Source organism: Penicillium solitum (genome assembly GCF_028829755.1).
Source record: "Penicillium solitum strain IBT 25940 chromosome Unknown utg000004l_segment0_segment0, whole genome shotgun sequence".
NCBI classification, from domain to species: domain Eukaryota; kingdom Fungi; phylum Ascomycota; class Eurotiomycetes; order Eurotiales; family Aspergillaceae; genus Penicillium; species Penicillium solitum.
Window position 1 is genome coordinate 2,271,183 of NW_027072124.1, and position 12,027 is coordinate 2,283,209.

The 12,027-nt window shown below is 49.5% G+C and overlaps 4 protein-coding genes across 4 annotated transcripts; 2 read left to right on the plus strand and 2 right to left on the minus strand.

Annotated features, from left to right (window-relative positions):
• Positions 1-97: 97 nt before the first annotated feature.
• On the minus strand, positions 98-3,272 carry N7455_006856 (transcription factor domain-containing protein; the record flags this gene model as incomplete). The annotated part of the gene is made up of 3 exons (XM_065605446.1): positions 98-1,021; positions 1,086-3,165; positions 3,226-3,272. 3 exons carry the CDS (start codon positions 3,270-3,272, stop codon positions 98-100), a joined length of 3,051 nt encoding a protein of 1,016 aa, XP_065461300.1.
• A 1,504-nt stretch (positions 3,273-4,776) lies between these two features.
• On the minus strand, positions 4,777-5,103 carry N7455_006857 (glutaredoxin family protein; the record flags this gene model as incomplete). The annotated part of the gene is made up of 1 exon (XM_040953699.2): positions 4,777-5,103. One exon carries the CDS (start codon positions 5,101-5,103, stop codon positions 4,777-4,779), a length of 327 nt encoding a protein of 108 aa, XP_040815957.1.
• Positions 5,104-5,329: 226 nt separating this feature from the next.
• On the plus strand, positions 5,330-6,502 carry N7455_006858 (cysteine and histidine-rich domain-containing protein; the record flags this gene model as incomplete). Its single annotated transcript, XM_040953566.2, has 3 exons — positions 5,330-5,435; positions 5,587-6,103; positions 6,190-6,502. 3 exons carry the CDS (start codon positions 5,330-5,332, stop codon positions 6,500-6,502), a joined length of 936 nt encoding a protein of 311 aa, XP_040815866.1.
• Positions 6,503-8,000: 1,498 nt separating this feature from the next.
• On the plus strand, positions 8,001-9,595 carry N7455_006859 (putative ethanolamine kinase; the record flags this gene model as incomplete). The annotated part of the gene is made up of 5 exons (XM_040953693.2): positions 8,001-8,177; positions 8,266-8,377; positions 8,503-8,930; positions 9,008-9,354; positions 9,421-9,595. 5 exons carry the CDS (start codon positions 8,001-8,003, stop codon positions 9,593-9,595), a joined length of 1,239 nt encoding a protein of 412 aa, XP_040815937.2.
• Positions 9,596-12,027: the final 2,432 nt, after the last annotated feature.

The window sequence follows — 12,027 nt, forward strand, 5'->3', positions numbered from 1 at the left end:
GTTTCATTTTGTAAACTATCACAAGGGTAAATTACTCCGTACAAGAAGGTGAAATTGTTTGGTCCATAGCGCAGCCTAGTTCACCACAGAAAGAGCCCTAGTTGACGTGGTCCATCGGGAGGCTTTCCAGCCAAGCGAGGGTCTTTCTGCGGCCCGCAACCGCAGAGCCAGCGGGACGACGGTGTTCCAGGAACATTGAAAAAGGAGGGTCGATGCCGAATCTATCATAGATTCGGTGCCAGACAGCTGGCTCAAACTTAATTTCGCTGTCTGTGAGCATGCCCTCGCATGATACGGACTGCAGATTGAGGTAATCGAGCACAGCACGCGAACGTTGGATTCTCACTTTGAGCTTGGGTGCTTGTTCGCAACTCTCTTCATAGTTGCGCAACAAGATGTCAATTCCCCCAAGCTCCTCAAGCATCGTCGTGAGTGACCTCGCCGTAATGGTAGTGGCAGATATACCTCGCAGAGTACCATTCATCACAAGCGGGACTTTCCGGCCAGCAATCAAAATCAGGGCAGCAGCGTAAAGATATTCAAGCAGCTCACACTTGTCATGCTCATTTTTCATGTTGGCATAGGATGCGTCGAGAGTCTTCACAATGTCTTGGGCGGCAGTCACACATTTGACTGCACTGTAGTACACGAGGCCGAAGAAAGGGGACGCATTGATCGAGTCAATATCCGTCCCAGTGAGATGAGGGCTCGTTTCACAAGCGCAGTTTTGAGAAAGTCGCAGGCTCAAAATGAAGAATGGCCGGTATTGACGAAGTCGGAAATAGATAAATCGCAAATGAGCCAGGAGGTACATGCGGCGAGCAACAGGGTCTTTCTTCATGGTAAGGTCGATGCCGTGGCCTGTCCATTCCAGGCATTTAGGCAGACTGTTCTTCCAGCTCGAGAGTTTTTCATCCAGTTCCTGGAAGCCAGACAGGTCCACAATGGAAAGCCGTTTAATCGGGCATTCCATGCGAGTCACACGTAAACTATTTTCAACAGTGATCAAATCGTCAGTGTACTTAAAGAGGGAAGCACAAGCAATGAAAAAGTAAGGCGTCGCGGGGCATGGTGCTACGATGAACATTCAGATCTCCCATGTTGTCAATAATACGTGACTGCATCGGCATGGGCGATTTGTAAAAGCTATCGATGGATTGGTCGACAACGCCAAGTTGGAGAGTGAGAGATAGTTTCTTCGTCCAGAGACACTGCCATATCAGCCGAACCTGCTCCAACGATTCTTCGTCCACGGCGAGAGATCCGCCATGCATAGTTTGCATCCGAACAGACTGCGCTCTGCCAATAGCCATAGATAAGATATCCCAAGCCATTTCCAGGTCCCCGACGATATGGAGATAGTGGACTTGGAGGATTTGGTGATGGAACGATTGAAACGAACGTCGAGGGTTGAAGGGATCACCCATGTTAGATAGAGCTCCATCGTACCATTTTCGGCCTCCCCAGAGGCCCTTATCACCAGTCATGTGGCAGGCAATTGCAATGCAAAGCCCGAAAGTTGGGTCAATGACTGTGGGCCCGAGCTTCCCGTGGTTCACGGCCACGGCGAAATCGGCCTTGAGTTGTTCGAGATTGAGAATGGGCAGGATAGGAGCCTGATTCCTAACGAAGATGTTCCAAAGTTTCTTTGCGGCATCAGGGCTGAACGGCTGGCTGCCAGAAACAAGAGACTTAGAAGCCGGGGCGACAATGTTGTTGAGGTTCACCGAATGGCCGCCAGAAGCAGCACGGTTGGGACCAGAAGCGATGATGTCGTTGGAGTTGGACGACTGGCCGCCAGAAGCAGCACGCTTGGAAGCCGGGGCAGCCATGTCGTTAGACTGGCCACCAGAATCAGGACGTTTCTTGGACTCCGGCTCCATGGAAGGCGACGCAGCGTTGTGCCCACCAGAGGTAACACGCCTAATAACACGCCTCTTGGGCCGGATGAAAGGATCGGACGACGGCATAGTGGCGTCAGTCAAATGAATGCGTTCCACAGGTGATGTGGGTGAAGATGAAGAACGAGAGGGGAAAAGAAAAGGATGGGGTGATGAAGGAGACAGGGAGGTGACAGAGTTTTCTTTATGGGTTGTTGTTGTTCTTGAGGGTGTCTCTGGCGTGTGTGATGAAGGCACGCGTGGAGAGGTAGAGTTGGGTGGCACCTTCCTTGTTGAGATCGGAGTTTCTGCTTTGACACCTGGACTACCGGTGCTGACATTGGCAATCTCTCCATCTGGGTCTAAAAGCTCTACAAACTTCCTACGGTTTGAAGGACTCAGCTTCAAGTTAGCACCTATGGCTGCAAGAAGCTGGGTGCAGAGGAAGCCGATACGTGGGTCTTTCTCGTCCAGGCCATAGGAATCAGGATTAAATATGATTCTTTTTAGGCGATGGAGGAACAGGTGGTTGTGATCGGATGTCGGAGCCGCCGATGCACTTGACAAGCACTCTTCAACGCATATGATACGCTCTTGTATCTTCTTTTCCTCGGGGCTCATCAATGGGCTATATAAGAAGTTCTCAAAGCGGCTGAGAAGAGCACGGGAGCATCGGCCACCCTTTTCCAGCTTGACTGTTGCATTTTGCATGAGATCATCTTCTTCACGCCACTCATCATTCAATGGTGTGGCACTCGATCCAGCAATCGTGGGTTCAGTGGTTGGGCGTTCAGTCTTAGCTTTCATGAGTAACTTGACGATGTTGCGCAAAGGGCCTGCTGCAAGATTGCGATGGTTCATTCTCTGGACGTTGATTTCGGTAGTCAAGTTGCACCGGAGCTCCATTTCATCTTGAGGCAGAGTAGGAGATATGCTACGCAGTGGAGGAGCCGGTCTACTTCCACTGGGCATACCGGTGCCAAATGGTGTGTTTTGACCCTGTTCCAACGCAGATCGCTTAGCGGCACCTCCAGAGCCAAGTTCGGATATCTTTTGCCGTTTTGCAAGAGGCTGTTGGGGTATCTGTGTCTGCTGAGCATGGCTGAAATCATGTGGGATGGTTGATCCAACCACATCATTGACAAGCTCGGTCCGTTCAGAAGGACTGTTTGTAGCTCCTGGTCTTTTGTCACCCGTTGTGGGTGAAGCATAGTCATTATTGAGCATTGCCACTGAAAATGGAGCACCAGTCTTCTTGGTGATTCCGGAACTTTTGCTCTCGGTACTAAATGATATAAAATTAGTCATTTTGACTCGACCAGGCTGATATCACGGATAGACATACACTGGTAAGGCCGCAGAAGGATATCTGCATTCTGCTTCAAGGCCCATGCTCTGACAGGACTGGCAGACTATGTAAATAGTCAGTCGTCAATGCACTTGCAATCCTCGTTCCCTATCAAGTCATGGGTACTTACCTGGTCTAGTGCGATCACAGCGCCTGTGCCTTGCCCTGCATTTGATACAGGGAAATCCCAGCGGGTGGGTTGACTGTGCTGAATAAGTCGTTGACAATGGAGCCGATGGTGGCCGCAAAATGTCAGCGCCATTCGCCATTCGCGTTTGATCAGCCATTTCCAGGCTCAGTTCACTGAATGAATTTAGTGAAGAACTAGATCTATGAAGGTAACAGTATTATAGTGCGTTGCTCGGACTTAGGAGGATAGAGTTCGCCCCGCTGAGTTGACTTGATAGAGACCGTACAGTCCCCCATAAAGCCAGCAACAAAGAGCTTTTGTTTTTGGAAAATCACTCACCAATGTCAAAGACTGAACTTTTTGAAATGATCAAGTGGAACTGAAGAGAATGAAGATGTTAGTTGTTGGTTGGTTAATGAAGTACATATGGTTCACGATGAAGTGAGAACAACCATTTGCACCATGCGATGCGAGAGATTTTGAGCGAGCACGACAGATTGGATTTGAGAACTACTTACCGAGGAATTGAATAATATGTTGATCTGAAATGATTCACTGAGGAATAATTGATGAAAACACGTAGAGGCGCGTGGCAGAACCGTGATGGCCACAATGACAGATGGTTGTGAGGCTTGGATCACGACGAGAAATTCAAGGCGAAACAAGAGTTCAAGATCCAGTCCAACCGCGCCTCATCAAATCAAATGCCCTGAGCGATAGACCTCATCTTCTTGCGTTGTGGCGATGATACCTGAACCGGGCTACCATACGAGTAAGAGTTAGGGGGTGGTTGTTGTCTTACCGCCTAGCCATATCTACTACTATATTCGCAATGCCAATAAGCGCTATGTGACCCAACTGGAAGTACGAAAGGAACTAAAAAAACGTGCGCATTAAAGGTTTTAATTTTCTACTCATCAGTTGACCCGTGTACTTAAGACGAAAGAGAATGACTGAGCTTTGGCGAATACCACAAGTACTGGGGTATTTGTACGAAATAGCCAGGTGAGGTCAATTTGAATACCAAAACTGATTGGAATTACATATCAAGTACATAATCAACACATTAAGACGTCCGTGGACAACAAAGGCTACATATATTGTACAATGATGGGGTACCTAGGCACATCATGAGTGGATCTGCCATCATCCACCTGACGGTCAAAGATAGATCAAATACATACAGAAGTATACCCCCTTGTGAAATGTACAGGGGGGCAGCTAAGTCCTGTGAGCAGGACTGGAAAAGGGAGTATGCAAGGATAATGCAACAAGCGCCATATGCATTACTGTGTTGGTATCAAGATGTCGATCCCTCGATATAGTTAGGAGAATCCCCCGGGTGTGTAATGGTTCCCGCCAGCGGACCACGGGAATTGGTACAGTTGAACATATAATGCTCGTGCAATATAAAATCATCAGGACTGTGCTTTTTCTGCTTCGTCCACCGATCGCTCGACTTCTTGCTCTGTCCATCGATGGAACAATTTGCGTGCGTCGGAGAGATTGGCTTCCTTGGGCAGCCCATTGTGAACTGACTGGACGTGGAGGACTGGAACATCAAACTCGTAAACATCCTTCCAAGATTTGTTGCCGGGTTCCATGATGTCCGCTTCGACATATTCAAAGGAGTGCCGTTTCTGGAGCTGAAGCACAGTGTTTTTGGCAGTATCGCACAGGCCACAGCCTGCGCGTGTAAACAGCGTCAAGCGGGCTGGACTGAGAAGGACACGCGTAGGAAACATGGAGAAACAATATAAATTATGCAAGAAATGAATTCAACGGGGTTTCAAGATGGCCGGTGGGTGCCGTGACGCGAATGCGGTCAGAGAGTTCTCCGCGATGGAACATTCGAGCTCCCCCGCTAAACCCTGTTAGGCAACCTGCGCCATTCTCTCCAGAACACTTTACAATCCTCTCTTTCGACTCAGTCCCGTCAATTCTCTTATAATATCCGTCTTGCTACATATAATGGCAGGCAAGTGCGTCCACAAAGCGTGTGGAAAGACCTTCACCGACCCGGAAGAAGACTGCGTGTATCATCCGGGTCCCCCAGTGTTCCACGAGGGGCAGAAAGGTAAGTACCTTGGTGTTCAAGCTATTCCAGATTCGTGTCCCTTGAGTCCACCAAGGGTTCACGGGGGACCATTGCGGCAGCGCAATGTGACACCTCATCGTGTTTCTAGCTTCTGCTACGTTTCTACCCCGCGGCACTGCTAACTTCTCAGGCTGGAAATGCTGCAAGCCCCGCGTCTTGACCTTTGAGGAATTCCTCGCCATCCCGCCATGCACAACCGGGAAGCATTCCACCGTCGACGACACACCCGTCCCTGAGCCCAAGGCTGAGGAAGTCATTGCTCCTCCTACACCGGCTGAGCAGAAGAAGTCCGAGCGGCTACCCATCTCCACTACCCCGACTATCGCAACTTCAGCACCGCCTGAGAAGCCAGTCATCGAGGAGCCTGAGTCTGATGACCCTGATGTGGAGATTCCGGCTAACGCAACGTGCCGTCGGAGGGGTTGCGGCGCGTCCTATACCGGGTCCACTGCTCGCGATGAGGAGAAGTGCGTTCACCACCCGGGCCAACCGGTCTTCCACGAGGGCAGCAAGGGGTGGTCCTGCTGCAAACGCCGGGTGCTCGAGTTCGATGAGTTCCTGAAGATCCCCGGCTGCACAGAGAAGACGAGACACATGTTTGTTGGCAAGGCCAAGCCCGCGGGCGAAGAGAAGGTGGACACAGTCAGGTGCGTATAAGACAACTCAGGCGGACCAGCTCTGCTGTTTTGTTTGAGAAACGGCAAACTGATAGATATACTTTGGCATTCTACAGAAACGATTTCTACCAGACTCCCACCGCCGTCAACGTCTCCATCTACCTTAAGAAGATTGACAAGCAACGGGCCAAGGTTGAGTTTGCTGCCAACTCGATTATCTTCGACCTTCCTACCACAGACAACAAGCGCTATCAGGATACATATACTCTCTTTGCACCAATTGACGCGGAGAAGTCAACTTTCCGCGTGCTAGGCACCAAGCTAGATTTGAGCTTGATCAAGGCTGATGGTACTAGCTGGCCGGTGTTGCGCAGTGATGACAAGTGGACTGGACAGCGCATCCAGATTGGCAATGCTGGACATGCTTGATTGGGGACATGTATTAAAAAAAAGTCTACACGATAGAAAATTTCAACGGTTATGACGGTGATGGTAAATTGAGATCACAGCTCCAGTAGTATATGTAGCTGTTCAACCGCGGCACATAGGTAGCTTGAGGTGCTCGGCATCAACGATATATATCTTGGCAAGAACAACCCGAACATTATTAGGTTTGATCTTTAAAGATACGGCATCGCAAGAGCTCATAGACCTAGCGAGGCTTATAAGACGCTTTTAAGATGACTTGCAGTAAAGGTACGTTGTACATTTACACCAAATGCCTATTACCAGTTGAAGATCGCGAGATATCCAATGCTACGCTCCTTGCAACCTCTGATCAAATTTGAAGATCAGAGCAAGCAGAGACAACTCAGATCACATAAAAGTGACTGAAAAAATGGTATGTGACGCCCTCTCCACAGCTAGCACCCATGGGGCTTCCCGAAGGATACCCTAGCATAGCCATAAAGTGATTGGGAAAAAGAGAGACGCCTTTACTCTCCAGGGCCGGGAACGGAAGAAAACCCATGATGGCCGAAACCATAGGATAACCCTCAGCAAGCCACATTGTGGAGCCCCGTTGAAATTTACATTAAGTTATGTAAACCTCTACTGATGATGGAGAGAAAAGAAAAAAAGAGTAAAGGCGCGGGCGAGGAGATCCTATTTATGCGTCTGGAAGTCAATACACGCTAGTGCTGATTGGGTTTCGGTGTAAGTATTTTTCCATTTCGTTGACTAATATTGGATTTTATGACTAATTTCTCTTTTTTGTTGAGGGATTTTGTCGGATTGGGTAAGTAGGGCTAATCTTAGGGCTACATCAGTGCATGTGACCCTAGACCCTCTTTAACTTCCTCTTTCATGTGATCGTCCCGTGACTTGCACCGTACATTACAAAGTACATAGGTACCTACATTCGAGATTGCTTGAGTGCCATTTCCCAACCAAACTGCAACAGAAACAAGCAATACGACATTAAGAAATCGTGCTACAATTATCCAATAGGGTCATATCTCAAACAACCGAAACTTTATACATCCGTGTACTACTAGTAGTAGTGGCGGAGGAAAAGTCCCATTTGTCCTCTCGAGTACCCTGGGCCCCAGCAAATAATCGCATCTTCCAATCACGGGTCGGGAGCACGAGACCTCCCCTCGCTGTCTCAATTAACCTCCCCGCCAACGATAGCGTCTTCGAATTCTTCGCCCCTGAATCTTTTGTACCTTCGCCATAATACAGAATCCGCCTTTCCACATTGTGCTCTATTTCTTTCCAAAATTCTATCTCCATTCGCACATTGCGCTAGCAGCCTAGACGTGTGCAATTGCCTAAACCTTGAATTCAGGACATCGTCACTGTTGTAGAGGCGGTGCCTCTCAAGCAGTTGTGGACTAATTGAATAGTACAAGATTATCCCAACACCCAAACCAACTCAACTCGCGCCCATACCCCTTTTTCCACCTCCACTCCACTCAACTCCAACATGGGCTCGACAGAGACTAAGGCGGCCACGCCAGAATTCCGATACATTCCCCTATCATACAACCACGCCGACTCCCAGTCATCTGCTCTCAGACTAATCCTGACCCTCAACCCCGACTGGGAGGGTCCTGGTAACAACATTGAGTTCGTGCGATTCACCGACGGCATCACCAACACCGTGTGTCTCTCTTTCTTTTCCCAGTGCCGCTTCCCACGAGACCAGCAATAAGGTCATCGGAATCCAATTGTGACTAACAGATTCCTAGCTCCTGAAAATTATCAACCTGAGACCCGGCCTGACGGAGGAACAAATAGACAATGAGGCAGTACTGATGAGGGCGTACGGAAATGGCACAGAGATCCTCATAGATCGCGAAAGTACGAGCATAATCCCCCCGACGGATAACCTTCGTCAAACACCCCACTTCTCAAACCACAAAAAAGCCCCTCCGCGCCTCCTTTGCCCATTGCGACATATGCTGAAGTAGATCAATTATTCTTAGGAGAAACCAAGTCCCACGCACTTTTGGCCAGCCGCGGCCTAGCCCCGCCCCTCCTCGCTCGATTCAAAAACGGCCTGCTCTACCGCTTCATCCGAGGCAGGCCCTGCAGCCACCAGGATCTAGTCTCCCCGCCCATCTGGCGCGGTGTCGCTCGCCGCCTGGCGCAGTGGCACGCCGGCCTACCTAGTAGCGGAGCTGCGTCTGTCGAGGATGTCTCTGCGGCCAAGATCGCGGACGTCCAGGACGATGAGATCACCGTAATTCAGCCTCGGCGCGCGGGCCCGTCTATGTGGGCTGTGCTGCAGAAGTGGGTGTTGGCTTTGCCAGTCACCACACCCGAGCAGCGCGCTCGTCGGTTGAGTCTGCAGGCAGAGCTGCAGTGGGCTCTGGATCTTCTGGATGATGGGAAGGGAATTGGTGAAGACGGGGTATGTGCCTCTCGGCCCCGGTCCACTGCAAACGGGCGTCGCGTTGTTGGATATATGGCTAATCCCTGGGTTTATAGCTCGTCTTCTCGCACTGCGATCTCCTTTGTGCCAACGTCATTGTCCTCCCGAGCGAGAATGGTGTTACAACCCCCAAAGATGGTATCGCACCTGTCAACTTCATCGATTATGAATATGCGGTCCCTGCGCCCGCGGCCTTCGATATCTCCAACCACCTTGCTGAGTGGGGTGGCTACGACTGTGATTACAACATGATGCCGACAAAGTCTGTGCGTCGTCAGTTCCTTACTGATTACACGAAGAGCTACTGTGAACAACGCGGTCTTGACGCTTCATCCGAAGCTGAGATTGTCGACCGGCTGTACGAGGATGTTGACCGCTTCCGTGGTATCCCCGGTCTCTACTGGTGAGTTCCGCGAACACAGTTGGAGAAACAGCGTAACGGCCGTATCATGCTAACAATATCTCCTAGGGGTGTTTGGGCACTCATCCAAGCGCAAATCTCCCAGATCGATTTCGACTACGCCAGCTACGCTGAGACCCGTCTTGGCGAGTACTACGCGTGGAAGCGCGAGGTAGACGGAAGCCGCAAACAATCTGGTCAGGAGATGCCGCTGCGCGAGTCCCGCTGGGCGTCAGAGGCGTAAAGCCATTCGCAGTTCTCCTTTTTTGGTTCCCATTCTCTCCTACGCCTATGAAATGACGTCAATTAATCCCCTCGGCGCCTCATTTTCCCGAATACTTTGTCAGCGCTATCAATTCCTCATGATCCTGACCAAATCCCATCTACCCCTTCACCTCATTCTTGCAATTGCAAGAAACCCTCAACATGGCACTCCAGAAATTCAACAATATCCTTGGAGTCAGCCTACACCGAAACCGAATCTAACCAATGAAACAAATCAAAGTTGTGGTCTTGGACGACCACAGACGAGGTTGGACCGAGAGGTCCAAGACAAGAGAAAATAAGAGAAAGATAAAGGAGGAATACTTTACTCCGATTGCAGTGTACGGTCGGAGCAAAATTCTTGGTATCTGTCGATATAGATGGTGGTATGTCTCTTTGCATTGTGGTGGCCATTTTCCCTGGTCTTGTGTGTTGTCTTTCAACAACGTCATAGCTGGGGTGTTCTAAGGTTAATATAGTTTCTTTTTTTCCCCTAATTTTTTGAATCAAATTATCCTAAAGGCTTGTTTCTAAAGTTGTTCCTATATCTACATCGGGGGATGCTGAGAACTTGGACCACAAGAAGTTCTCACTCAACAGCATCTTGAAATCAGGTTGGTCCCAACCTGTGGTAGTGTAGGTGTTGTGTTGATATTTCTGGTAGACACGATCGTTACATTTTGCATCAGAATTGGTTGTGGAAAAAAGAATTTAAACAAAAAATCGAAGTTGTAGAAATAGAGAGAAATATATATCCACTTCAGTACTTGTATAGACCTCCAACATCCATTTAGTAACACCATACTTTTGATATTTAGTTACTCAATGCAAGAGTTCACTAACTCATTCCTGAACCCAACGAGATGTACACTGGACCCCCTAAATGCCCCTGAACCTTTTACTAATTTCTATTGTTCGTCGCGTATCCAAGACATTACCGGCCCAGGACCAGTCGAATCAATAACCCCTTCAAAGAATCGTAACAACTTGGCAGCCGGATTCCTCTTCAAAAGCTCCTCCAAATAACCCTCCAATCGATGAGAGTTCTCAATATTCCATCTAACACGCTGCATCCATACAAACATGCCAACAAACCCATTCTGCTCCCCACATACGATAGACAGCATCTCCGCAATGACAAGTGCAACAACCCTCCACACCAATGGGTACAAATTCAACAGGTGAAAAGCAGCAACAGACCGAATCAGTCTGCGCACAGCACCATCCAAACCCGCCCAAAGAGCAAGACCAACCAAAACCTCTGGGTGGATCGGGTGCCTGTTGATTTTCTCGCGCTCCAAAGTGGGTCCTAGAACCTGCAGCAACGCGCGCACCTGTCAAGAATTTCTCACCAAGCTGGGGAACCGCTCATTCCTTTTCTAGAGGCCGAGCGCGCTGCACCGGCTATCTGACCCACGTGCGCGAACGACGCGTTTATCAAGCGCGTCGGCGCATGCGAGAAGGAGGCATTCGGCTATGTATTTGCGGTTTCGACGGTGGATGTGCGATACTGATGGATGGGTCCTTTGGTAGGGCGTCTAGGATATATGTGCCGGAAGTCCTTGTTGAGCCGGAATTACGACGACCTGGGGCTGTGTGGCCGTGTTGGAATGGGCAATCGTTTGCGACTGGGACTAGGTATCCCTTCTGTGAACTGCTTTAAGTAATCATATCGCTCTTCTAGAATTGCTTCCTGGCCTGATTTTTGGGTGATAGCGTCATTTTGGACGAGTCGAAAGGTTGCCTGCGCAAGAGAAGACACAGATGGGTTGGGGTATATCAAATTGGGGGCGAAAGAAGGTAGGTCGGACCGCGTTGGATACGGTGAGCAGCACTGATGGGTGGATGGGTGGCGGAATGTTCAACCCGACGCGAACAACTCCATGCAATTGTCCCCGCGGATCCTACCGAGGAGACGCCTAGGTACTATGCAACTGGACCCATAGTGTCGAACACAATGTAGCCGATGAGATTGGTCCTTCTGTAGATTATTGAGGTACCAAGGGCCTTTCCATATATCTGGAGCCGCCTGGACTCTGCAAATAACTACAAGGGACATATAGCAGGCGCTGGCAATGATCTGGCGGATCAACTCTGGGCGCTGCAAAGGCTGAGATTGTACGAAGTGCCATGTACTTCGTATGATGTAGGGTAACCCTAAAACATGAGTTGTAATGGCGCGACTCGCCGTTCGAACCCATCCATACTATTTGGTCCTCTCATTGCGCTCTCAGGGTGAATGAGCCTCTTATATTGATGAGAATCCAAGGGTACCGCGGACCTTGAAGCCCCTGAATGAGTTGCTGACCATGATCCTCGGGTCATTGCCGAGTTCAAGTTCGACTTAAGAGGTAAGAAAGTAGAAAAAATTATGAGTGGAAACCGTGTGAGTTGAATAAGTCAACAAGTGGC